Raw genomic sequence first — 25,649 nt, 5'->3', positions numbered from 1 at the left:
CTTCAAAAATTTTTGTTTCTGACAATATATCAACAAAGACAAAAAAGGAAAGGAGAAAACAGCAGATGAAAGCTGTTAAGACATTTTTGGAAAAAGAAATCAGAGGCAAAATAACTCAGTTTTAATGGAGAACGAAGTCAAGAAAGAAGGGTTTGCAGGGGGATATAGAAATAAGAAGCAAACTTACTTGTCTTAACTGCAGAAAAGACTACGAAGTAAGGGAACCAAAATACTGGGGAAAGCAGGGAAGATGATTAACAGTTGAGTCAGTGAAACAGACAACTGAGTCCTCAATTCTACAATTCGTTCCCCTACCACACGCCTACCCCCACGGGGAGATTCCGGCTCCTCTACCACCACGAACCATAAAGGAAAAGCAACAGAAAGGCTCTGCACTTCAGGACTTCAGGCACAGTAAAGGGCAGGGGAAAGGTGCCAGTGTGAACCAGTAAATTCTGCATGCCAAGCAGAGACACGCCCACCTCCATTCTAAGCTTTCGTTCCCATCCAGGCTCTCAGAACACCAGCAGGTGAGCTTATACTCACCAGGTGTAGCAGACTAGCTATGCCTGTAAGAGCTAAGTGGCTCCACAGGGAAAAAACCCCAAACCACTAACACTCCCTAAAAAGAGCAGGGCATTTGCTCTAGTCTTTTATATGAAGTCCACATCAGTAGGCTCTTCTCATTGTTTTTAACTGCCTTATTTTAAAAATTGAGACATAATTCACATACCGTAAAGTTCACCCCCGTGCAGTGTACAGTTCAGTGGTTTTAGTATATTCCCAAAGTTGTGTGACTGCTACCACTAATTCCAGAGTGTTTTCATCAACAACCACCCCCCAACACCTCTACCCATTAGTCACTTCCCATCCCTCCCTCCTTCCCAGCTCCAGGAAATCACAAATCTACTTTGTTTCTAAAGATTTGCTTATTTTGGACCAGTTCTTATAAACGGAAGCATACAATATGTGGCCTTTTGTGCTGGGCTTATTTCACTTAGCATAATGTTTTCGGGTTCATCTATGTTGTAGCATGTGTCAGTACTTCATTGCTTTTCCTTTTTATGGCAAAATAATATTCATCGTTACGGATATATCACATTTTGTTTATCCGCTCATCAGATGATAGACATTTGGGTTGTTCCCACTTTTTGGCTATTATGAATAATGCTGCTATTAATATTCATGTACAAGTTTTAGGGTGGACATATTATTTTCAGTTCTCTTGAGTATATACCTAGGAGTGGAATTTAACTTTTTGGGGAACTACCAGACTGTATTCTAATGCATTTGCACCATTTTATTGATACATTCCCATCAATAATGTATGAGTTGCAGTTTCTCACTAACACACGTTTTTGTCCATGTGTTTTATTATAGCTATTTTAGTGGGTGTGAAGTAGAATCTCCCTGTGGTTCTGATTTGCATTTTCCTGACTAATTTGCATTTTCCTGACTAATGATGCTGACCATTTTGTCATGTGCTTATATGCCCCATCTGTATATCTTCTTTGGAGAAATCTTTTTAAATGCCCATTTTAAAACCAGGTTGCTGTGTTGTGCTGGAGAGTTCTTTATATATTCTGGATACCAGTCCCTTATCAGATATATTTTCTCCCATTCTGTGGACTGCCTTTTCACCGTATGATAGTGTCCTTTGAAGCAAAGAAGTTTTTAATTTTGATGAAGTCTGATTTATCTGTTTTTTTCTTTTGTAACACTTGTGCTTTCTGTGTTATACCTAAGAAATCACTGCCTAGGGGAATTCCCTGGTGGTGCAGTGGTTAGGGCTCTGTGCTTCCACTGCAGGGGGTGCAGGCTCAATCCCTGGGGAACTAAGATCCCGCAAGCCTTGCGGTGAATAAAAACAAAAAGAAAAAAAAAAATCACTGCTTAATTTGAGGACATGAATATTTACACCTGTAGTTTTTTCTAAGTGTTTTATCCTTTTAATTCTTATATTTAAAACTTTTGTCTACTTTAAGTTCTGTAACATGGTGAGGGGCAGGGTCCAACTTCATTCTTTTGAATGCAGATATCCAAGTTGTCCTAACACCATGTTGAAAAGATGATTCTTTACCTCAGTGAATTGTCTTGGCAGTCTTGTTGAAAAGTCTACCTTTTTTTTTTTGGTGCTGTGAGCCTAGCAGATGAATTTATTTTATATTTTTGCTGCATAAATAGATTAGCACCTCACTGAGGCACTTCTCAAGGCTTTCTTTTTTTTCTTAGTTTTTATTTTTATTTTGTATTGGAGTATAGTTGACTAACAATGTTGATTAACAGGTGTATAGCAAAGTGATTCAGTTATACATATACATATGTATAACTGAGCAGAGTTCCCTGTGCTATACTGTAGGTCCTTGTTATCCATTTTAAATATAGCAGTGTGCGCATGTCAATCCCAAACTACCTTACTTTTTAATATGAAAGAAAATCCAAGCATCACCAGACACTTGAGAAACATTTCTACTATGAAAGAAGGGATCAAAACAACTGATGTAACAATAACAAAAACCTATGAAGAAACAATGACTCTTTCTGAACTAAAACTGACAAATTAACAAATTTTAAGTTAGGAAACTTAACATAATTCATCATATTAACAAATCTAAGGGGACAGAATTCAAGAATTATCCTTGACTCCAGTGGGCCCCAAACTTTTTGGCACTAGGGGCCGGTTTTGTGGAAGACAACTTTTCCATGGTTTGGATGGGGGGTGGGGGGATGGTTCAGGCTGTAATGTGAGCGACGGGGAGCGGCAGATGAAGCTTTGCTTGCTCGCCTGCCACTCACCTTCTGCTATGCGGCCTGGTTCCTAACAGGCCTGGGGGTTGGGAACCCCTGCTCTACTCAATGAAATAAAGAATACATAGATGGGACTTCCCAAGTGGTCTAGCAGTTAAGACTCCATGCTCTCAATGCACGCGGCTTGGATTTGATCCTTGGTCAGGGAACCAGATCCTGCATGCTGCAGGATGCAGGTTGCTGCAGCCTACATGCTGCAACTAAAGGTTCCGTATGCTGCAACTAAAAGATCCTGCATGCCGCAACAAAGATCCTGAGTGCCACAGCAAAATAAAAAAAAATAAAAGAATACATAGATCTTCCTTCAACATGATTAAAAATTTTTAATCATCAGTAAAGGTGATAGTCGCAACTACTGAGCCTACGTGCTGCAACTACTGAAGCCCATGTGCTGCAACTACTGAAGCCCATGCTCCGCAACAAGAGAAGCCACTGCAATGAGAAGCCTGTGCACTGCAATGAAGACTAGCTCCTACTCGCCACAACTAGAGAAAGACCATGTGCAGCAACAAAGACCCAATGCAGCCAAAAATAATAAATAAATTTCATTAGTAGCTACTGTTTCGCTGATCTTGAAAACTATAAAATTTTCAAAGAATGTGATTTTTAAAAAATATGTTAGAGCTTTAGGATGCCTCCCAAAGGAAAACAGACAAATTATCACCTGATCTATTTAATTTTAAGAACCAATCAATTCGATTGTAGCAATCAACGATGGTGACGAAAATTATAAGATGCTGATGAAAGAAACTGAAGACGACACAAACCGATGGAAAGACACACCGTGTTCTTTCCATGAAAGAATCAGTGTTAAAATGACCATACCACCCAAGGCAAACTATAAATTCAATGCATTCCCTATCAAATTACCAACAGGACTAGAATAAAAAATTTAAAAATTTGTATGGAAACACAAAAGACCCAAAATAGTCAAAGCAATCCTGAGAAAGAAGAATGGGGCTGGAGGAATCAGGCTCCTTGACTTCAGACTGTACTACAAAGCTAAGTCATCAAAACAGTATGGTACTGGCCCAAAAAACACCCATATAGATCAATGGAACAAGATACAAAGCCCAGAAATAAACCCATGCACTTATTGTCAATTAATCTACGACAAAGGAGGCAAGAATATACAATTGAAAGACAGTCTCTTCAACAAGTGGTGCTGGGAAAACTGGACAGCTACATGTAAAAGAATGAAATTAGAACATTCTCTAACACCATATACAAAAATAAACTTGAAATGGATTAAAGATCTGAATGTAAACCAGATACTATAAAACTCCTAGAGGAAAAGATAGGCAGAACAATCTTTGACATAAATTGTAGCAATATTTTTTTGGATCAGTCTCCTAAAGCAAAGGAAATAAAGGCAAAAATAAAAAAATGGGACCTAATTAAACTTAAAAGCTTTTGCAAAGCAAAAACGAAAAGACAACTTACTGAATGGGAAAAAGATTTGCAAATGATAGGACCAATAAGGGGTTAATATCCAAAATATATAAACAGTTCAAACAACTCAACATCAAAGAAACAAACCCAATTAAAAAATGGGCAGAGGATCTAAACAGACATTTCTCCAAAGAAGACATACAGAAGGCCAACAGGCACATGAAAAGATGCTCAACATCACTAATTATTATAGAAATGCAAATCAAAACTACAATGAGGTAACATCTGACACTGGTCAGAATGGTCATCATCAGAAAGTCTACATTATAATAAATGCTGGAGAGGATGTGGAGAAAAAGGAACTGTTCTACAGTATTGGTGGGAATGTAAATTGGTGCAGCCACTATGGAGAACAGTATGGATGTTCCTTAAAAAACTAAAAATAGAACTACCATATGACTCAGCAATTCCACTACTGGGCATATACCCTGAGAAAAACAGAATTCAAAAAGAGTCATGTACCACAGTGTTCACTGCAGCACTATTTACAATAGCCAGGACATGGAAGCAACCTGTCCGTCGACAGATGACTGGATAAAGAACACGTGATAAATATACACAATGGAGTAATACTCAGCCATAAAAAAGAATGAAATAATGCCATTTGAGGCAACATGGATGGACCTAGAGATTATCATACTAAGTGAAGTCAGTCAGAAAGAGAAAAACAAACATCATGATATTGCTTGTAAGTGGAATCTAAAAAAAAAAATGATACAAATGAACTTATTTACAAAACAGAAATAGACTAACACACAGAAAAGAAACTTATGGTTACCAAAGGGGAAAAGGGTGGGGGGGAACAGATAAATTAGGAGTTTGGGATTAACATGTACACAATACTATATATAAAATAGATAACCAACAAGGACCTACTGTATAGCACAGGGAACTATATTCAACATCTTGTAATAATCTATAATGGAAAAGGATCTAAAAAAAGAATCTATCTATCTATCTATCTAATCTATCTACCTCTGAATCACTTTGCTGGACACCTGAAAAGCAACGATGGTGAAAATGGCTAAAGGGCCATTGGTGATAAAGAACTTGCCTTCACTTAGAAATGTGGTCAGTTTGCTGAAAAAGGTTGAGAGCCAATATAACTAGTGCTTTACTCTGTGAGCTCCTATCTTGCTTAGTATCAAATTTTTGTGATAGTCTTGAGTGACTGAGCAATTAATTAGTTTTCCAAGAACAACTGCTATTTTTCTATCTGTTCCCCCAAAAGACGTAGAACAAATGTATTCGGCAATCTGCTGTTAGTGTCAAAAAAGGTGAAGTATGTGTTTGTGTTCGCACTTGATTTTGCTTGTTCATAAATAAAAAATTATCTGTAAGGACAGTAAATTAAAAACTCAGGGAAATAACCCAGAAAATAGAACAAAAAAATGAGTAATAGGAGAGAAAAATTATGAAAATTATAAGGCCCAATATCCAAACAATAAGCTATAGTGAAAGAGCATAAAATGTCCCAAAACTAAAGGTCATGACTGTTTAGCTGAGAATGCCCAAAGTATATCATCCTGAAATTTCAGAATACAGAGATAAAACCCCAAATGCTTCCAAGAAGAATCAAATAAAATCACACACACACAATCAGGAGTAAGAATGTCTCTGGAATTCTTGGCAGCAATAACTTCGAAGTTTTGAAAGAAAATTATTTCTAATTTGGCTCTACATTCAGTTAAACTGTCAATCAAGTATGAGGATACAATAAAGACATCTTCATACATGCAAGGTCTCAAACTTTATCTCTCATGGAATTCTTTTTCCAGGAAACAGAGAGGGTATGCTCCAACAAAATGAGATGGAAAATCAAGAAAGAGAACAGAGACCTGAGATCCAGGAAACAGTCAACATAAGAAAAGAAGCAAGGCAAAAGGAAGTATTAGTGTGATGGCAGAGGCAGCCTTAAGACAACAGATGAGCAGCAAGTCTGGAGAGGAACCAATCTAGGCTGGGACAAGATGGGAGACTTTAAGAGAGATGTCTCCAAGGGGGAGACTATGTGGAAAATAACCTGAGAGGTTATTTACTCTATAAAAAGAGAAAAGTTATAAAGAAAAACACAGTGTAGAAAAAAAGCAGGGAAAAAAAGAGAAAAAAGCAGGAAAAAAATTAATGAATAAAGAATATTTGTGTTATTATAGCTATAAAGTTATCAAATATTGTTTTAACCAAAAATTGTGATACAGAGAGTAATAAGGGTGAGGATCTGGTACGGAGTGGTAAAACAATATGGCAGTATTAGCATATTAATTAGAAATAGAAGAAAGAGCTAGAAGAGTTCCAAGCCTTCGCTGCGTAGAAGAGGACTGTTTTTTTTTTCAATACTTTTAATGCTATTTATCTTTTAAAAGTAAGTGCATATATTACTTTGATTAAAAAAAAAAAAAAAGCTAGTATATATTGAGAATGTGCCAAATAGTGTTCTAAACTCTTTACATTTATTAAATAATTAAACCTTCACAACAAACCTATAAAGGAGGTGCTGTTTTATCCCTGTTTAAAATGAGAAAACTAATAAGGCCCAGAGAGATTAAATAATTTACTTAAGGTCAAACACAAAGAGGCACAGCCAAGATTTGAACCCAAGCAATATAACTCAACAGCAAATATTCTTAATATAGTGTCATAATATTATACTAAATTGTCCTATCAAAAAATGAAAATTTAAAAATTCTTATTCAATAACATAAACTGTATTTCACAAACAGGAGAATCCTATTGAAAATGCTACTTCTGTGATCATTAGTCAAGAGCCCACCTTGCTACAATACTGAAGAAAGATTCTACATTTTTGTAAAATAAATAAACTCAGACTTATATTCTGTGTTCAAAACAAGAAGCATCACTTCACTTAGGTTTTCTACTATGGCCTTCTCTTGTCCTTCTAACCTTATACTAACAGTTGTCCTTTATTTATGCCTTTTTATTTTAAGCCACTCCTTTTTGGGGAAAAGGACATATTACATATAATAATAATGTAAATGAAAGAAAAAAGTTTTATATAAAATTTAAACTTGTTTACATGAAAAAAGTAACCAATGGGAAATACATTTGCTATGTGAATGACAAAAAGGTTAATATTCTTAACCAAAGACTCACTCATACTAAAAAGACATAAACCAATTTTTAAAAAGGCAAGACTATGAACAATTAACAGAAGACCAAATTCAGAAGGCTAACATTCAACCTTACTAGTAACAAATGACACAATTAGGAACGAGATATATACTGTCTCCTCTACCTAACTGGTAAAGATTAAAAATCATTATAATAACAGTGCCAAAGCTGCAGTGAACCAAGCATACTCATACAATGCTTACGGTAACATTAATTGGTATAGCCTTTCTGGAGAGGAATTTGACAATATGGGTGAAAACACTGTTCTACTCATCTATCCAAGAAAATAACTTAAAATGCAACAATGCCAGTAGTCAATGAAATATCAGAATCAACTTATGTGCTCCAAAATATTGGTAGGGGGAGGGGATGCTTACAAATACTATGATACAGCTAAATCAAATGAAATTCTACAGTCCTCATTAATGTTTTAATAACAGAGAAAAATTCTCGTAATTAATGGAAGCAGGATACAAAACTGTGCTTATACAGAGACTGTAATTGTGTCAGATAAACCCATACACCTGAAGAAAAATCAATCAAATGTTAGCAGTCATATTCTCTGATGACAATGTGTGCAACTTTTTTTCTTCTTTGAGATTATTTTTATTATCCAAATTTTCTTCAGGAAACAAATAGTTCTACAGACGAAAAAAGCGAAGTTTGTGTGTAGAGCAGTTTCACATACCTTGGTGGCTGTTACTGATGTAGCCAAGTTTGTAGTTTTGGAAGAGGATCCATTAGAACTTGCTGGTGGTGTCTGAGCCGCTACAGATTTACTGTTTGTACTGTTTGTTCCATTAGCAGCACTAGTGGAGTGGGAGAAAGTAAATTTGAAGCCACCAGAAGATGTCCTTTTGGGAAGGTTTTCCTTGTCTTCACTTTCCTTTGCTAAAGCAAATGTAAAAATTTGAATTATCAGTAAATATTGCTAAGTCAAAGCATCTGAAAACAATAATTTAAAAACTTATAAAACAGTGCCTTTGCTTTTTTGTAAGAGCTAAGAGGGTAGAGCATGATGTGTACAGTGACAAGTCTTTATTAGCTGGAGTCTTAGAAATCTCAGGATTAGAAAGAAACTTCAGAGTCATATAACAGATCAGCCACCGTATGCTAGAATTCCACACTGCTATATCTAGGACTCTTCCAAGGACTCACTAGCTGTCTGACTCTTCCTTTCATTGTCTCTCTGCAGCTTCCACTCACTGACTCTACACTTCCATACTCATTGTGAAAACCTAATAATCTCTCCCACAAGTCAATAATATTCCAAATGCCTAAAGAAAATGATTAGGATCATGTTTATCAGTCATTTATTTCCTGAATATTCCAGGTTCCTTTATCTGTTTCCTTTATCACAAAGGTATCTACTATCCTTTAACATCTGGCTGCCACTATTTTTTTTTTTTTTTTTTTTGCGGTACACAGGCCTCTCACTGTTGTGGCCTCTCCCATTTCAGAGCACAGGCTCCGGATGTGCAGGCTCCGGACGCACAGGCTCAGCGGCCATGGCTCACGGGCCCAGCCGCTCCGCGGCATGTGGGATCTTTCCGGACCGGGGCACGAACCTGTGTCCCCTGCATCGGCAGGCGGACTCGCAACCACTGTGCCACCAGGGAAGCCCTGGCTGCCACTATTTTTGATTATGTTTCTTAACTGGATGCAGTACTTCAAGTATGGCCTCACTGCCTCTTCTGACAGTACTCAGGGCAGGGCCTGTAATGAGTAAAGGTAGAAGAATTTGGCTACCGAAAGGTACCTATTCCTTAGGACATTTTAATAGGCTCTTGTGATCCCCCAAGCTGAAATAAATAGAACTTATGGCAGTGATGAGTGGAAAATGAGTGAGGCTGGTAGCAACAGTTTCAAGGAAAATGTAATAAGAAATTAATGAAACACTAACTAATGAGAAATGCCTTTAGAAAATCACACGTTGAAAATCACAAACTAGGAACCTCCCTGGTGGCACAGTGGTTAAGAATCCACCTGCCAATGCAGGGGACACGGATTCGAGCCCTGGTCTGGGAAGATCCCACATGCCGCGGAGCACCTAAGCCCGTGTGCCACAACTACTAAGCCTGTGCTCCAGAGCCTGCGAGCCACAACTACTGAGCTCGCATGCCACAACTACTGAAGCCCGTGCACCTAGAGCCCTTGCTCCACAACAAGAGAAGCCATCACAGTGAGAAGCCCACACACCACAACAAAGAGTAGCCCCCGCTCACCACATCTAGAGAAAGCCCACGTGCAGCAACGAAGACCCAACACAACCAAAAGTAAATAAATAAATAAATAAATTTAAAAAAGGGAGAGAAAATCATAAACTTATATATAAGTCTAGGAAATGCTTTTGCCTTTCAAGATATAAATTTTTTGAAACATTTAAATTATAGAATTAAAGTGACTGGTTCTTCTGAAAAACACTAGTAAGATCTTAGTTTTATAAACAAGTTAAACATATTTGAAAGACAGGAAATTTTACTGTTACTTTTCCGCTCTTGACATTTTATCTTTTTTTTGAACATTTATTTGTTTTGGCTGCTCCGGGTTGGGATCTTCAGGTGCGGCATGCAGGATCTTTTTTTTAGTTGCAGCATGCGGACTTCTTAGTTGCGGCCTGCAGGCGAGATCTAGTTCCCGACCAGGGATCGAATCTGGGCCCCCTTCACTGGGAGCACGGAGTCTTACCCACTGGACCACCAGGAAAGTCCCTTGCCATTTTATCTTTATGAAACTTTTATAACAATTTAAAACTTTCAAAGAGTAAAGTACTTCTTTCTTTAAGCTTAGTTTCTCCAGCTGTAAATGACAGAGCGCTTTGGAAAATTTCTATGGATCTATATGGTCTCTATTATTATTGAAGATTTCAGTATAGAAATAAAAGCACAACTGTTCACAGAAGGCAAAGTATAGACAATGCAATTTATAAACAGCAAATGAAGAGAGTCACAAAATGGCAAGTTTCAAGAAAAACATTTTAAACACTTTTTTTTTTTTTTTTTTTTGCGGTACGTGGGCCTCTCACTGTTGTGGCCTCTCCCGCTGCGGAGCACAGGCTCCGGATGCGCAGGCTCAGCGGCCATGGCTCATGGGCCCAGCCGCTCCACGGCATGTGGGATCCTCCCCGACCAGGGCACGAACCCGTGTCCCCTGCATTGGCAGGCGGACTCTCAACCACTGCGCCACCAGGGAAGCCCCAGAAAATGTTTTGAAAAATCAGATTTGAAAAAGGTGATAATTTTAAAAGGTTTTGATTTAGCATAAAATTCATGTCTTTCATGCTTTATAAACTATTATCACAACTTCACAAACAACTGAATAATTTCTATACTAAATAAGAGAATGAACTAATCAAAAATTCAAAATTTTAATACCCTTTTTAGTCTCCATGAATTTTTCATAACTATCTGGAAAATCATCTTCTGCCTTAGATTTTTCCACTGGTGCCACAACTGTTTTCCCTTCCTCCTCTTCATCTTCATTAAACCACATTTCTTCATCCTCTTCCAATGCCTTTGCATCTCTGCGAAATCTGTTACTACGCAATATAGATGGTACACTGTAAGAAATATATCACAAATATTAAGTAGTGATTTAAAATTCCTGACCAGATTATATGAGAATATGTATAACCAAGAGGAGCTGAAATAATTTTAACTGAGTATAACTTATATCATAATCACCTCAGTTGCGATATAAGATGTAACCAGAAACCAGAGAACACTCCAAGGATGTTTGTACACCAGCCTAAAAATTTATCTTGAGTTATGATATGGAGCAGTAATCTTTCATACAAAAGATTCAGTGTAGGGAGAATATACTACCCTCCTACACAACCCTGTACTATCTAATGATGGAAAGAAAATTCCTGGGTAAATTTCATATGTAAGATCAAACTACACATGATTTTGAACATAATTTTATAGGCTATAAATGCAATATACTTAAACAATACCTGTTCAGTTTCTGATTTTGTCTGTCTTTTTCTTGCTCATATTTAGTCTTCAATCCTTTGAATGTCTGAACATATTCAATCGATTCAAGTGCTTTATAAAAGTTTTCAACTATATGTGTAGTAAGAGACTTGATATCTTCCTGTATGTATAAGCACAAAATTTATATTTCAAATATAATACAATGCTTGTTAGAAGAAAAACTTAAAAAAATTTTTTTATAGTTCTAAAGCTGATCAAAAAAAAGGTTTTTCAAAATCATCTTCCAAAAATAAACGTCCTAGTTTCTTTATACATGAGCCAGGACTCCACAGAACACTTGGAAAAAAGGAGAAGTAATTGACTGAAGCCCTTTTGGGGGGACTATAAAGAACATTTGAAAGGTAAATGTATTTAGTTTATGTTGTCTGTTTATTTTTTGCATTTACATAATAGCACTTTACAATTTAAAAAGCGCTTATCACATACAATTTCACTTGATCCTCATAACAATTCTATAAAATACGTTTTATTAACCCTATTTTACAGAAAGGGAAAATTGAGGCTATGACAGAGACTGGATGGCCCGATCAAGAGTGCACACCTAGTTAGAAAGCAGATATTGAAATTATATTTTCAACAAACATTGAAAGATATTATTGATGATGCCTTGTTTAACTATCAAAACAAGATAAGCCTTACTTAAAAAATAAACAGATTCCTCTGACTATATCACATATACATATTTGGTAAAACAACTTGAATTCCTCTTGTATATTTCCACAGTTCTCTAGTGGTGTAGTTTTTGTGAAATAAACCGATAGTAATAAATTTTAAATTCTAAATGAACCATTTTAAGTGATCACTGCAAATGAATGGGTGCAAAGCAGGCTCATCATTAAAAATAAATAAGTTGTGATTCAGGACAAATACTGGTAGGATATATACATGCCACTTCCTTAAAAGACATACCATAACCTGGTTGTATTAAGGACTGTTATATCTTTAAACTAGTTCCCCTGAATATCTGAATCAAAAAAATATGCAAAGGAGAAAAATTAGAAACCTAGGTAAAATAGTTGTGTTACACACCGAAACAAAAAAAAGGTAAGTTTTGGGATTCAATGTACATTTATCAATCACTCAAAATTATTTTCAGAAAAACAAATTCAATCATAGGAATAGGGATGGGGCTGTGAACCTTACAATTCATTTTATCCATATCTCAACAAAAATTTTAAAGGAAAAAAATATATAAAAGTTAATCTCTAATTCATAGAACAGTACACTGTGAACCTGGGTTCAGATTCTTGGTGAGCTAGTCAACCATGTTCCTTTTTTTCCAAGGCTAAAGACAGTACTTCTATCTTCATCCTTTTTGCAAACCATACTCTTGGCAAGCAACTACTCTAAGAAAAACAATCTAGTCAGCCAAATAATCTTTACGTGGGAATACTGTGTCATCAGTACAAATCTGATTTGTAAGAAGCAAAACTAGAGAATGAATTTCTAGCTTTGACTTTCTTTTTTCAAGTTTTTTCTAACCATGTGGCCATTTCCTCCAGTGGAATCATTTCAGTGTGTGGGATGGTAAATTTATCTTACCGGTTCTTCAGTTATTCATCTTATCCCTGGTATTCACACAGAGCTCTCTCCAGATGTTTTTATGACAAATCTTTTGTTGCCTGACTGAGACTCAAGGATGAGCTGCACCATATCTTCAAGCCCTGCCTGTGCTCCTAACCAAATGAATGCACCTGAATAGGTCAGCTAATCACTTTGGGTGTCTCAAGCCCTCGTCTATAAAATAAGGCAGCTGAAGTAGTTCACCTAACTTCTCAGATTCTTCAACTTAAAATTCCATGATAACATCCTACGTTTTATGCATTTTGTATCAATGTCTACCAAGGGAATTATTTTTCAATCTTTCTATTCATTTTTATCACTACCCTTACAAAAGATCACAGAGATCACATGAATGGCATGCTTGAGGGAAATGTCCAATATGCTAAATATCCTGAAACATTTGGCAAAAAAATGGAACTGAGAAGAATAGAGCACAAATGCAGTTTTAAATACTATGCTGAATTTCACAATTTAAAATATTAACATCACTAAACATATAGTTATTTTAATTTACTAAGAATCTTTTAATATAAACTTACCACTCTTATAAATTCAAATAACTCAATAACAGCTGAATTCAACAGATTGTACCGAGTTCCATTATCCAGAAGAGCATTTATAACTGGCTCAAAAAGATTTCCCTTGGTGATGTAACGATTGTAAAATTCATCTTTAAGGCCAATTATCCGCCTCATAAAACGAAGAGCACCTAATTAAAAATAATACAGGGAATAAGTTGCCAATCTTACTGGTATTAATTATTATACAGGTATTTTTACATAAAGCAATGTATATGTTCTTCTAAAGTAAAAAGCAAAACTGCAATAAGAACAATTGGATTTTGCGAAAAACAGAATTAGGGAAAAACCAACTCAAAATTTGTACAACTTGGGGCGAGAGCTAACAAAAGCCCCAATAATTGGTAGGCAGACAGCTACAAGGCAGAGAGATTAAAAAATACACAAAAACCGTACAACACAAATGCCGGCACTACTTAGAGCAGTGCTGGTGGATGTGGAGACAATGCAGTGAAGGCAGCTCAGAGTCAGTAGGGGCTGTCACTGAGAAGGGGACAGGAATGGTGCAACCTGCCAAGAGCCGAGACTGCTTTACCTCTCTGGGGGACAGGGCAAAGAGGGGAGTGGGGGGAGCTTTGGAGGTAGGTGCTTCTTTTAAGTTTTCTGAAAATACAGCCAAAGGGGCTCCTGCTACCAGTAAACAGGAGCGCCAAAGGTTTTTCTACTTTTCCGATGAAAGCTATTCCAGTTTTCTTTGCCTTGGGAAAATCATCTGTGAACCAACACTACCTCCGGATTATAATAACATCACTCCCTTGTTTACCAATTGCTTGTGAGCTGTTTAACCTTTAGTAAACATGTACTGTGGCAAATCAGACTGTAACTGTAAAAGAATGTTAGAGTAACAAATAAGCAGTATAATTTGGCTTTTTACATTTTAGAATATTGAAAAGAAAATTTCCCTTTAACTAGTCTTTTCCCCAGCTAAACATATTTAGCAATATTATTGATAAAACCTTTATGGAACACAAAATACTGTAATTTCAATCCCTTATATTTATGTTTTATCTTTTAACTTGTAACCTCTCTCCTGAGTAGTTTAATTTATTCTACAGATAACACTAGCCACATCTTTTAAAACACAAGGTTTCTGATTTTGTAAGTCACTCTCTCATTTTAACCCTCTGTTCACAGATCTAAGTTATTAAAAGAAGTTGTGTCTGTCCAAAGAGGTTCTAAATATTATCTGAAAATAAAACAGAAATAGGCCACATAAGGTATAAATGTATGATAACTGTAAGACTAAACAGGTGCGGACAGAACTGCTAGACTTAAAACATCACCTCTTTTTATGGCAGGATAAGAAATAGTTTTCCTAAGATTAAAAAGACTGAAGTATTGCCAAAGACCTGAGCAAACAGGCACTTTCATACACTGCCTGTGAATGAAGTAACATGCACACAAAGCTATAGTTAAAACAGCGTTGTTTATAATAATGGAAATCTTGAAGCAATATAAACATTTAAATACTGGAGATTTGTTCAGTTATATCCATTTAAATGTGACCATTCTGCAGTCATTTCAGAAAGGACTACTTATAGAAAGCCATATAGGAAAACCTAGCATGAGAACATCAACTGTTCCAAAATTAATATTAAAATTTAGTGTAAATCCAATCAGGATGAACTGGATAAAGTTGTATTTAAGTTACTATGGAAGAACAAATGTCCAAGAACCAAGAAAATTATGAAAAGAAAACTGAGGAGGTACTTAGCAGATATTAAACTTTACAACAGAGATACTATAATGGCATAAGAATAAACTTTCCCATTCATTTTATCTAGTGAAATAAAAGGATAAATGGTTCAGAAATAAGACACAAGTATATATGGTAACTTACTGAATACCAAAAGTGATATTTTAATTCAGTAAGGAAAATATAGTTTATTTAATAAGGTGTTAGCACAATTGGCTATACATCCAGTAGAAAAGAAAGCTAGACTCTCACTTCAAACCATATGCAAAAACAAATTTCAGATGCATTACAAATATACAAAATAATAAAAAATATGAGAAGAAAATTGAGGAAAATATTTGTATAAATTTAGGACATAGGAGACTTTCCTAATAAGCAAGGCAAAAAACCCGAAAGCCATGAAAGAAAAATAAGACATATTTGTCATCATAAAGAATCTTATAGCAATTATATGCAAAACATGCCATAAATAAACGTAAAGACAAAAGACAAATGAAACTGGGACATTTTTTTCCCCAAAATGTGATAACTGCTAATATCTCTAACATACAAGAGCTCTAAGAAAAAGATAAAAGGCAATTCACAACAGACAAAATGCAAAAGCACTAAAATGTGAAAAGATGTTATCAAGGAAAATGTAAATTAAAACACAAACAGAATACATTTTCCATCATCAGCTGGATAACATATTAAAAAGCAGTAAGAATGAGTGCTATTCATTGAGTGCATTCTTCATGTCAAGTGCTTCAATCTTTTGGGAAAGTAATCTGGAAAGTAAATTAAAATTGAAAAAGGATATATTAAAATAAATAAACATTTTGCTCTGGCAATCCCAATATAGGGAATCTAGCCTATGGAAATAAACAAGTAAAGGAAGATTTATGTATGGGTTGGCCAAAAAGTTCGTTCGGGTTTTATGGAAAAACCCGAATGAAATTTTTGGCCAACCCAATACCAGGCTATTTATTACAGTGCTATTTGGAATGGTAAAATACCAAAACAATCTTGTAATCCATGCAGTGGAGAATGGTAGAATAAGTTGCGAAAGAGCCACTCTATGAAATGTTACTCAGCTATGTTTAGGAAAAATATTAGTTCACACCATATCCAATGACCTAGCGTATTATTAAGGGGCTGAGATGTGTGTCAGCATGATCCTGTTTCTATAAAAATAAAACATGGAAACATATACATGTGTGAATGTTTATGTAAATTTGCACAGGTATGGAAAAAGGAATGGAAAAGAAGTAGTGCAGGCAGTTAACAGTGGCTATTTTAAGGCCTTAAAAATAAAGGAAGTAGTAGGGAGATTAATCTTTTCTCTATACATTAAATTAAATGTTACATTTTAACTATGATTTTCATGCTCAGAAAAAACCCACAGGGCTCTTTTTATTTCTAGGGAGAAGGTTTCTTTACCTTTATCAGCAGGTGAAACTATGAGAGGAAAGTAAAGTTAGGGTTCACCAAAAATCAACATTTAAGCAAACATCAGCATTTAAGTTTGACTTTTATTGGTCCAAGTGGTCTACTGAAGAGACCGTAAGTTATTTTACATGTTCAAATAAATAACCTGAGTTATACAAATACATTTCAAGGCCCATATCTCAAAAATATAAAAAGAGTCACTACTAAATGACAGTTTGATGAAGCAGATGTAAAAGACAGCAGGAGTGGTTCTATTAGTGAAGTGTCATTGCACATGGTATTATATCACAACTGAATCTAAATGTGAGCAATATGTGGGTGGGGGAAGCACTGTGACCTACTCCTCTTGTCCTTTAAATAAAAGAAAACAAAAGATTAGTATTTCTCGCAATCATCTCTTTAATAGCATATGCACTTGCTAGAAAAAAATAATTCCACATGGGTAACTCAGGCTTTTCTATTAAAAATGCTGTTCCATAAAACATTTTGTAAGAATGTTCATTGAAACTGTTACTTACACAAGGCCAGGAAAGTGTGCTTTGAATTCATCAAGACCAAGACTCTTCTTAGCAAGTCCTTGTTCATAATATAGTTTTTTATGTGATATGTGTGATGTTCCACACAAAATGTGAGTAGCTCTAAAATTAAGGCAAGCAGCTGTGCTGTTTGATAATTATCTACAAAGAAAGTCATCACATGAAAATAAACGTTGCAATACATCTAAGCAAAGAGAATAAAGTGTACATCCTGTATTTCAGAGCAAAAGTAAAACTGTATTTTCTTCTCCTTTTTGTATCAATTAAAGAAGCTATAGATTTTTATTTTTTCATTAGGTAGACTCTCCAGAAGTATTAGTTTTACCTACTAAATAGATATTCTAAGGCTCTTATATAAAATATTTAATAATGTTAAATAAAAATGTACAAATATGATAATAAAGCCCTCACTGCATTGAGATTTTCTTGGTAATGTTTCCTTAATATGTGCTGTCATTAATATTAATGGATCTATAAAAGGGTCCACTGCACAGTAAAAGAGGAAATACCTTAAACTTTTTGACTGAAGTGGTGTAACACAAATTTCTCAAGAAAAATTAATATGCTTTCTTTAAAGACTTCTTTAAGGAAAGGACTTTTTTGGTTGTTTGAATATTAAGTGAAAAATATTACATCATGATTTTAAAACAGTAATCTTTTTAACATCAAATCATATCCATGAGAGGCCTACTGAAATATACCAGCTCTTTCTTCCTCAAGAGGCTTTGGTTTACACATTCATGGAGTGATTTAAAATTGCTTCTTGAACATCAAAATTGAATGTATAGGTAAATTACCCATACCTACTGTAAATATTTTAGGCAAGAAAATATTAAGCTGTGAAGAAATTATGGAATCACAGCCTTAGAGAATAGAAAAAATAACTGACGTCATCAAATCCAACTATTTTATTTTTCAAGAAGACTACACAAATAAATATTTTGTGGAACATCACATGATACTATCAGGAACAAATCAGCAATCTTTTTAATAACAGAATGACTAGCAAGTATACAAAATACAATTCTGGCATTTCAAAGACCTTTTCTACTTTAAATGTAAGTAAAGAGTTCTACTTCTTTCAGACCAATTTGTACAACAGCCATCACCTCAGCCAGTATCTGAACTAGTTCCTCACCATTAAAATAAATTCTCTAAATTTCTCAATTCCCAAATTTTATTTACAAAAGATCTTGTAACAGTGATCTGTAGTGTTAATTAAATGCCTTGTTTTCACTTTTCCAAATTAGGACATGAAATTACTCATCATATCTCTAATAATCCAATCTCTGAACTGCTTCCTAATTTGACACTGGCTTTCCTAGAGCTTTGATGAGCCTGGTAGAAAAGACAGGAGGCCAGGTAAACACGGCATTATTTTCCATACTAACAGGCCAATACCTGATACATATGTTCCAAGTAGAAGCAACCATGTTTATACTCAGATTCATGAACGATACCTACGTATAAGACTATTGATGAAGACTAGTTCCTAACTGATTGGCCTTAGTTTACTAGATTTACAAAATAAGAATGAACTAATCCTCAACTTTCAGACACCTCCTTAAAAAAAAAGTCAGAAAACAATCTCTAAATTTACAGAGAAAAACAAAAACAAAATTTCAACTGGGTTTTGCATCTTTTATATTGGAGAAAGTGGAATTTTTTTTTTTTTTTTTCGATACGCGGGTCTCTCACCTCCGTGGCCTCTCCCACTGCGGAGCACAGGCTCCGGACGTGCAGGCCCAGCGGCCATGGCCCACAGGCCCAGCTGCTCCGCAGCATGCGGGATCCTCCCAGACCGGGGCACGAACCCACATCCCCTGCATCGGCAGGCAGACCCTCAACCACTGTGCCACCAGGGAAGCCCGGAATTTTTTTATTTAAAAAAAATCTAGTTTTGGATTTTTTGGATGAAAATATGTCTTTCCTAGTTTTGTATAAGTGCATTATATTCTGTATAGGAAAAAACTTACAGTTTGCATTAGTTCATAAAGTATGAATCTATACTTACCGGGACAAATCGTGCTGTTTTTGTTAGATCCAACTATATTATCTAATAAAAAAAATTAAAATCAGCGACTTCAGTAATAATATCTCACACTTCCCTAGCACTTTACAACATACAAAGCATATCTCTGATCATAACCTCATTTTACCTGCATAATAACTATTAAGAATTAGTAGTTTCAGTCAAATATTATACCTCTATCTGAAATCTTTTAGAGAACTGGGTGCAGATGAAGAATTATTAAAAGACAGTATCATAAGTATTCTGACAAAATAACACAGATTTTAACAATTAGTCACTTATGTTTTGAATTTTTAAAAAAGTAAGTATAACATTATAATTAAGTTTCGATTCGTAGGCTCACATCTTAGAGCACATTTATGTTAGGAAACACAAGAATGTATATCAGAGCATTGTAACAGGAAAAAGCTAGAAACAACTTAAATATACATTAGAAGCAGGATGGCTAAATTACAACATATTCATACAAAAGAATACCACGCAAGAGTTAAAAATAAACTCTAGGTATCAATATGGATAGATCTCAAAAAAAGCATTGGGTAAAAAGGGAAAAAATGCACAATAATGTGTACAATGTTAAGTCAATTCATATCAAGTTTGAAACTGTGAAAAATAATACCACATTATACATGTCACAATAATATAAACAAACATAGGGGTGATAAACTCCAAATTCAGCATTTCTTGAGGGATGGGGTGGGGTAGAATGAAAATGCATAAGAAACTATCTGTGATTTATTTTCTTTTTAAAAAAACTGAAAAAAATATGACAAGTTAGTTTTGATAGAGCCAACAAAGTATGTATCTGTGATGCTATCATGTAAATATTTCTGTATGCTGGGAATGTTTTATTTTAAAATGAAAGTTAAAAATGCATTTGTTTTAATTTACATAAATGGAACCTTTCTGCAAAACGTTCTGTGACATGTTTTTTTTTACCCAATTCATATTTTTGAGAACTAATCAGTCGACAGATCAAAATTCAATTATTTTAACTGCTAAACAGTATTCCATTATATGAATATACTACATTTTCTTCATTTCCTACAATGCACAATGCAACAACATCCTTGTATCTGTCATGTATATGCATAAATGTCCCCTAGGATATAAACTCAGAAATGGAATTGATAGTATTATGTAGGGTGTACAATTTTATTACTTTAGTAAACATTCTCTTAACTGACTTCCTCTTAATTGACTTAATAGATTAGCCAACATTTTCTGAGAATATGCCCCCCCACATATCTCATTTCATCAACCTGAGTTGTATGCTTATCAAAGTCAGTCCTTTGTTTACACTAGTTATATTTGGTAATATGATTACACAATTTAAATACTGCAGACTGATGAAATGTCACAGAACTGTAATATCTATGGCTAAGTTGAATACAGCAGACCTCAATTTAAAAAATGATACCAACTTAGTCATACGAAACTATGAATACTTAAGTACTTAAAGGAAAGTACTTAAAACCATAGTAGAATTCTACACTCAGACTGCTTCAAAAATATGTTTAGGTTTTCTCTCCACTATAATAAACTGAGACCAGAAACTGTAGCCGATGAATTACGGGTGCAACTTATGTAATGCAATATGGAAATACAAAAAAAAAAAAAAAACATACAAAAAAAAAAAAAGCCTTGACCCTATACAAACTATCAGTAAATGAGCAGCATTTAAAGTAAATGTTTATAAACAGTTTATTTTTAAAAATTATTCTCTGCTTTAACCAACTTTTTTGATTAACCTAATAACCTGATCCTTATGTTTTGCAATTAGAGAGTTTTTACTGTATTGCCAAATATGTCTCCAAAATGACGGTTACCTTGGATTTTGTAGGCAATATATTCTCTGCACTTACTCACTCTAACATTAACTCTAACAACTTTGGGTACAATCTCCTTCTTTTGGTAAGTGTTTACAGTTCTCTCCCTCAAGGTGTAATACTTTTTGCCACGTATTCTATATCATTCTCTACCACAGACACTCTGAAACAAGGGAAATCATGATTTTATATTGCAGTTTAAAATTTTCAGTAGTAATTTCCCTGTCATAAAAAGCACCAAGTAAAGTGTCTGTTAGCTATAATACTTATCTCACTCTTTTAAAACAGAAATCATCAGCAGGTAAGTAAGAGGCCCTACCCTTTTCACATTTGTCTTCTGAAGTATTGGTCAAAAGTGGTGCTGTGAGGACATGCATACAATGGTTGTAGAAGAAATTTAGAAATTCACTTTTTTCAGTTTTCTGAAACATACAAAAAAAATACTTTATTATCTTTATAATTAATAAAACATCTTCAAGGATTAACAGTGCACAGAGATACTTTTAAGATACTGTGAAAGAATTGAAAAAAACTTGTTATATTCATCTTAACCTTATTTCTGCAGAACTGAATAGTCAGATCTATTTCATATTATATGTTAAATAAAAATGAATGTAAGAAAAAGATCAGATAGCATTATAAAAAGTTTTTCCAGGGAAAATTATCTAAAACAATTTTTTTTTCAAATATGCGTGTGATCTGAAATGCAATGAAAAATCTATCAATGTGAGAGCAACTTAACCGTTTAAAATTTGAAACCCCAGATTTCACAATGTATTCAAATTTTAAAAAACACCAAGTTGATTTATCAAGCCACTAGAAATGTTACAGATTTTAGATTTTTTTTTTTAATTTTAAGACTTTATGACTTGGAAATTTGGAAAGTAATTCCTTTTGGGTTTTTGGCCATTATTTTTTATATAACTGGTTCTATAAACTTGTAATGATTTAAAAATAATATACATTTTCTCAAAATTTGAGTGAAGTCTATAAAGGAGAAATATCCCAGCATTTTGAGATAACCACTATTAATATTTCGCAATACTTCCTTAAGCCCTTTTTTGTGCTGACTCCTTTCACCACGCAGTTAAGATCATTTGGTACATATTGTTTTCTTTTTTATTGTGATAAAAAACATATAACATAAAATTTACCATCTTGACCATTTTTATAGTTCAGTAGTGTTAATTATATTCATATTTCTTTGTTTTAATTCTTAAGATGTTAACATACAGAGGCCAAGGATCATAAATAGAAGTGCTAACATTTTACCAAGATTTTAGCAGATTACAATCTTGTAGTTTGCTGCAAAAACAACTGCTAGAGGAACAGTACTGCTACTTGAATTCTGAGTGTACAAATGCTTGAATATTTGTTTTTCAAAATTGTACAAATTTACAAAATTTTGATTTTTACATATATTTATACATAACTTATTGTATATAAAATCATTTAAAACTGACTAGACCAAAACGTTTCTATCGCAGAGTAATTTCTTACATTAGTTGTAGCCAGCATGTTCTCTGGATCAATTAGAGTACGAAGAAGTCCCATTAACTGAACAGCACCTCCTAGCTCAGGATCAGTATCACAGATCATTTGTTCAATTACTACATTAATGAGAAGGATATCCTGAAAGAAAATGTGTTTCTGTGAGACCTGGTTTGGATATAAGACAAACGTACCAGCTGAAAGAACAAAATCGGAATCATACAGAAAACAAAAACAAAGAATGGATGAACTTATTTAAACCTTTTTTCCCCAATGTTTTCAAAGTTCTATAAACACACCAGAGCATAAAGAAGCCCACTCAAAAACAAAACAACACAATGCAAAAATCAGAGCACATGACAGCTTACAATATCATCAACATAGGCAATGGAAAACAAAATCATTTACCAGAAATTCTTGTTCACTGGAGGTTCTAACATATTTTCAGTCTGGGTTTTAGCTTCAGGCATGAATTTAGAAGTTGACTAAACCCAAGATTACACACATCAAGTGACCCCAGAACACAGATTAGTATGTCAGCTTCTAACAAGAAAATCCTTTCTGACAAAAATATGAGAAAAAATAACCCAGTACACAGCTCTCCACAAGAGGTAAAAGGGTACACAGTGTTATATAATGATCTAAAGCAGCCAAATAGACTTATTATTACATTAGTAACATGTTCTTGGGTCTTAATATAAAGAGCTAAAAAGCAGCTTTGCAGATACAAAATTTATTTGCTTTCTGCCTATATTTTAAAAGTAGACACCTTAAGCATTAAAATAGGATAAAAAGTGATGGTTCAGGTCAAAGGAAAAAGTTTTGACATCAACTCAGAGGATTTGAGAACAGGTTTATTATTGGGGGAAGAAAGGTAGTAACTGAAGGAGATGAAATAAAAGAACTGCATGGAATGAAGATAAATTTGTTGAATTGGGAGAATTTTGTAAAATAATAAAAAGAAAAGTTCCAGTATAAAGCACATTCTGTAATTATTTTGCTTTTCTAGTCCCTCCCAAATTTAACATACTGTGTTATGCTAAAATATTTCCCTGTGAAATTGTGATATTAAATGCAATGAAGAACCATCAAAAACCATGTCATAGCAACTTAACTGCTTAAAATTAGAATCTTACCCTCTACCATGTCTCAAAATTTGAACACCAATGAATAATTCTATCATGGCATCAGAAACAATGAAATTTCTTCAAAGAGAAATTATGAAATATAATTCACAGAGCTACATTAATAGACTCAAGCCTTATTTCAGTTAGAGGAGAAAGAGCAAATTCCACCTTAATCCGCTCCTGTTTCTTATTCTGGTATGTTCAGCAAAGTATATCACATATAAAATGTTAAGATATTACAAAAGGTATCAGCTAGTGAGCTTTCTTCAGAACAACGATATGGTATTTACTCACTTTAAAATTCATACCAGTGTGTACAACTTGGATTCTACCAGTTAATTAGGGGCTCAGATAATTTGCTCAATTATATATAAGCAATTACATAAGTTCATTCCTCCTCTTACATAATAAGTTCATTCATCTAAAACTAGGCCAAAAAAAATATATATAAATGATGAATTTAAGTTACATCTAAATGAAAACACAGTTGCAAGAAAGACTTCTTAAGGTATAGCTCATACACTAAAATAATATTTCAATATATATACTTTAAAAGCTGCTTCTCTCTCAAATGTAGTTTCTTACAAGAAAGACTTCTTAAGGTATAGCTCATACACTAAAATAATATTTCAATATATATACTTTAAAAGCTTCTTCTCTCTCAAATGTAGTTTCTTACAAATCCTGCCTCATAAGTACCAATACCAAATTCTGCTGGTCTACACGCAAAGATAAAAGGGAAATGACCTGTGCTGACTGAGAGTCCCATAATCTGGTGACTTGTGGAAGTGAAAAAAGCCAATTTATATATTTCATAGTGAAATAGACTGCTACAGAGAACTATAGCCTTTTGAGGAGATCAAAACTGCCTTTCTCAAAGACGTGTAAAACTTCCTTGACAGACAAAGGTATATGCACCATTGAATACTATTCTGTAGAACTTTTTAGGGTACCCGAGCTTGAGAAAGCAAGGGCACAGAGGTCAGTAGGTAAACGGGAACCTTCGGGTTTAAAAATTATGCTTAGATAAGATGTCTAGAATACACAAGAAAATAATTTGGAAGCCTACTAAACAGTAGAGGAAGCTTAACTGTAAAGTAAGCTTTTGCAACAGTCTATGACTGTTTGATCTCTAAGACCACCACTGGGTCAGAAAACTCACACTGACAGAAAATAGGCTACAATACAAAATAGAGCCCTGGAGGAAAGGCATCTTCCATTGCCTAGCTCAGATGCAGCCACAGCTGAAAATGTCCTAAGGGAAGGAACCTAAGCTTTGGAAGAAAATGGGCAAGGAAAATTCTTTAGAGAACAGAACCAGGGACAGCTGGTATGGTTAATCAAGAACCTCTAAGGACAATGAGTCTAAGCTACTGATATTCAACAAATATTTGACAGACCAGTGCATCATAGCTGTGAATGAATGACTGCTGTATGTATGTTCTCCCTTTTTCCAAACAAAAGTAGTTTAATTGTGATGTTGGGGCAGATAAATTATCTTTTTGTTTAAAGGTCCCTGAAACATAAGGAGCCATAAGGGGTCATTAAACTACAAAACTACCTGGCTGGTTGTTCACTTTGTAAATAGTTTTACAGTAAAACATTTACTGGAACACAGCCACACCTATTCATTTTCAAACTGTCTACAGACAGTTCATACTAAAGTGGCAGAGTTATGACAGAGACCAGAGGGCCTACCAAGTCTTATTTACCTTTTGGTCCTTTAAGAAAAGTTTGCCATCCTTCATCTAAATAGCAACATTTAAGTGAGTTTAACCACAGTTTCTGGGAGATAGTTCAAAGTTTTAGTTGTTTCTAAATCAAGTTTTAGAGAAATGATACTCCTGTTGGTTTCATCACACTCCAGCCTCATGCTATTCTTAGAAACACATACTTTTGTTTTTAAAGTACATTTAAGTGGGTGTAAGAATTTTTCAATATTGCCAAAAATACTGAAAATATATAATTAGTAACGGAGGGAAAGT

The 25,649-nt window shown here is 34.6% G+C and overlaps 1 protein-coding gene across 4 annotated transcripts in view; it reads right to left on the bottom strand.

The window, feature by feature from the left end:
- Positions 1 to 25,649, bottom strand: part of PPP4R3B (protein phosphatase 4 regulatory subunit 3B) — a 61,176-nt gene that overhangs the window by 3,427 nt on the left and 32,100 nt on the right. For 3 of the 4 annotated variants that reach the window (XM_060170120.1, XM_060170123.1, XM_060170122.1), the window contains 8 exons: positions 22,547 to 22,678; positions 21,366 to 21,468; positions 19,200 to 19,241; positions 17,168 to 17,326; positions 13,487 to 13,656; positions 11,345 to 11,484; positions 10,764 to 10,948; positions 8,078 to 8,280 (listed from right to left, as the gene is read on the bottom strand). In XM_060170120.1, the coding sequence (XP_060026103.1) occupies positions 8,078 to 8,280; positions 10,764 to 10,948; positions 11,345 to 11,484; positions 13,487 to 13,656; positions 17,168 to 17,326; positions 19,200 to 19,241; positions 21,366 to 21,468; positions 22,547 to 22,678 (1,134 nt within the window). The remainder of the gene's footprint in view (positions 1 to 8,077; positions 8,281 to 10,763; positions 10,949 to 11,344; positions 11,485 to 13,486; positions 13,657 to 17,167; positions 17,327 to 19,199; positions 19,242 to 21,365; positions 21,469 to 22,546; positions 22,679 to 25,649) is intronic. The other variant, XM_060170121.1, reaches the window with a different exon arrangement.

This window comes from Lagenorhynchus albirostris, chromosome 13 (assembly GCF_949774975.1).
Source record: "Lagenorhynchus albirostris chromosome 13, mLagAlb1.1, whole genome shotgun sequence".
NCBI classification, from domain to species: domain Eukaryota; kingdom Metazoa; phylum Chordata; class Mammalia; order Artiodactyla; family Delphinidae; genus Lagenorhynchus; species Lagenorhynchus albirostris.
The sequence above is the reverse complement of the archived record's forward strand: the minus strand, read 5'-3'. Positions and strand labels throughout refer to the sequence as shown.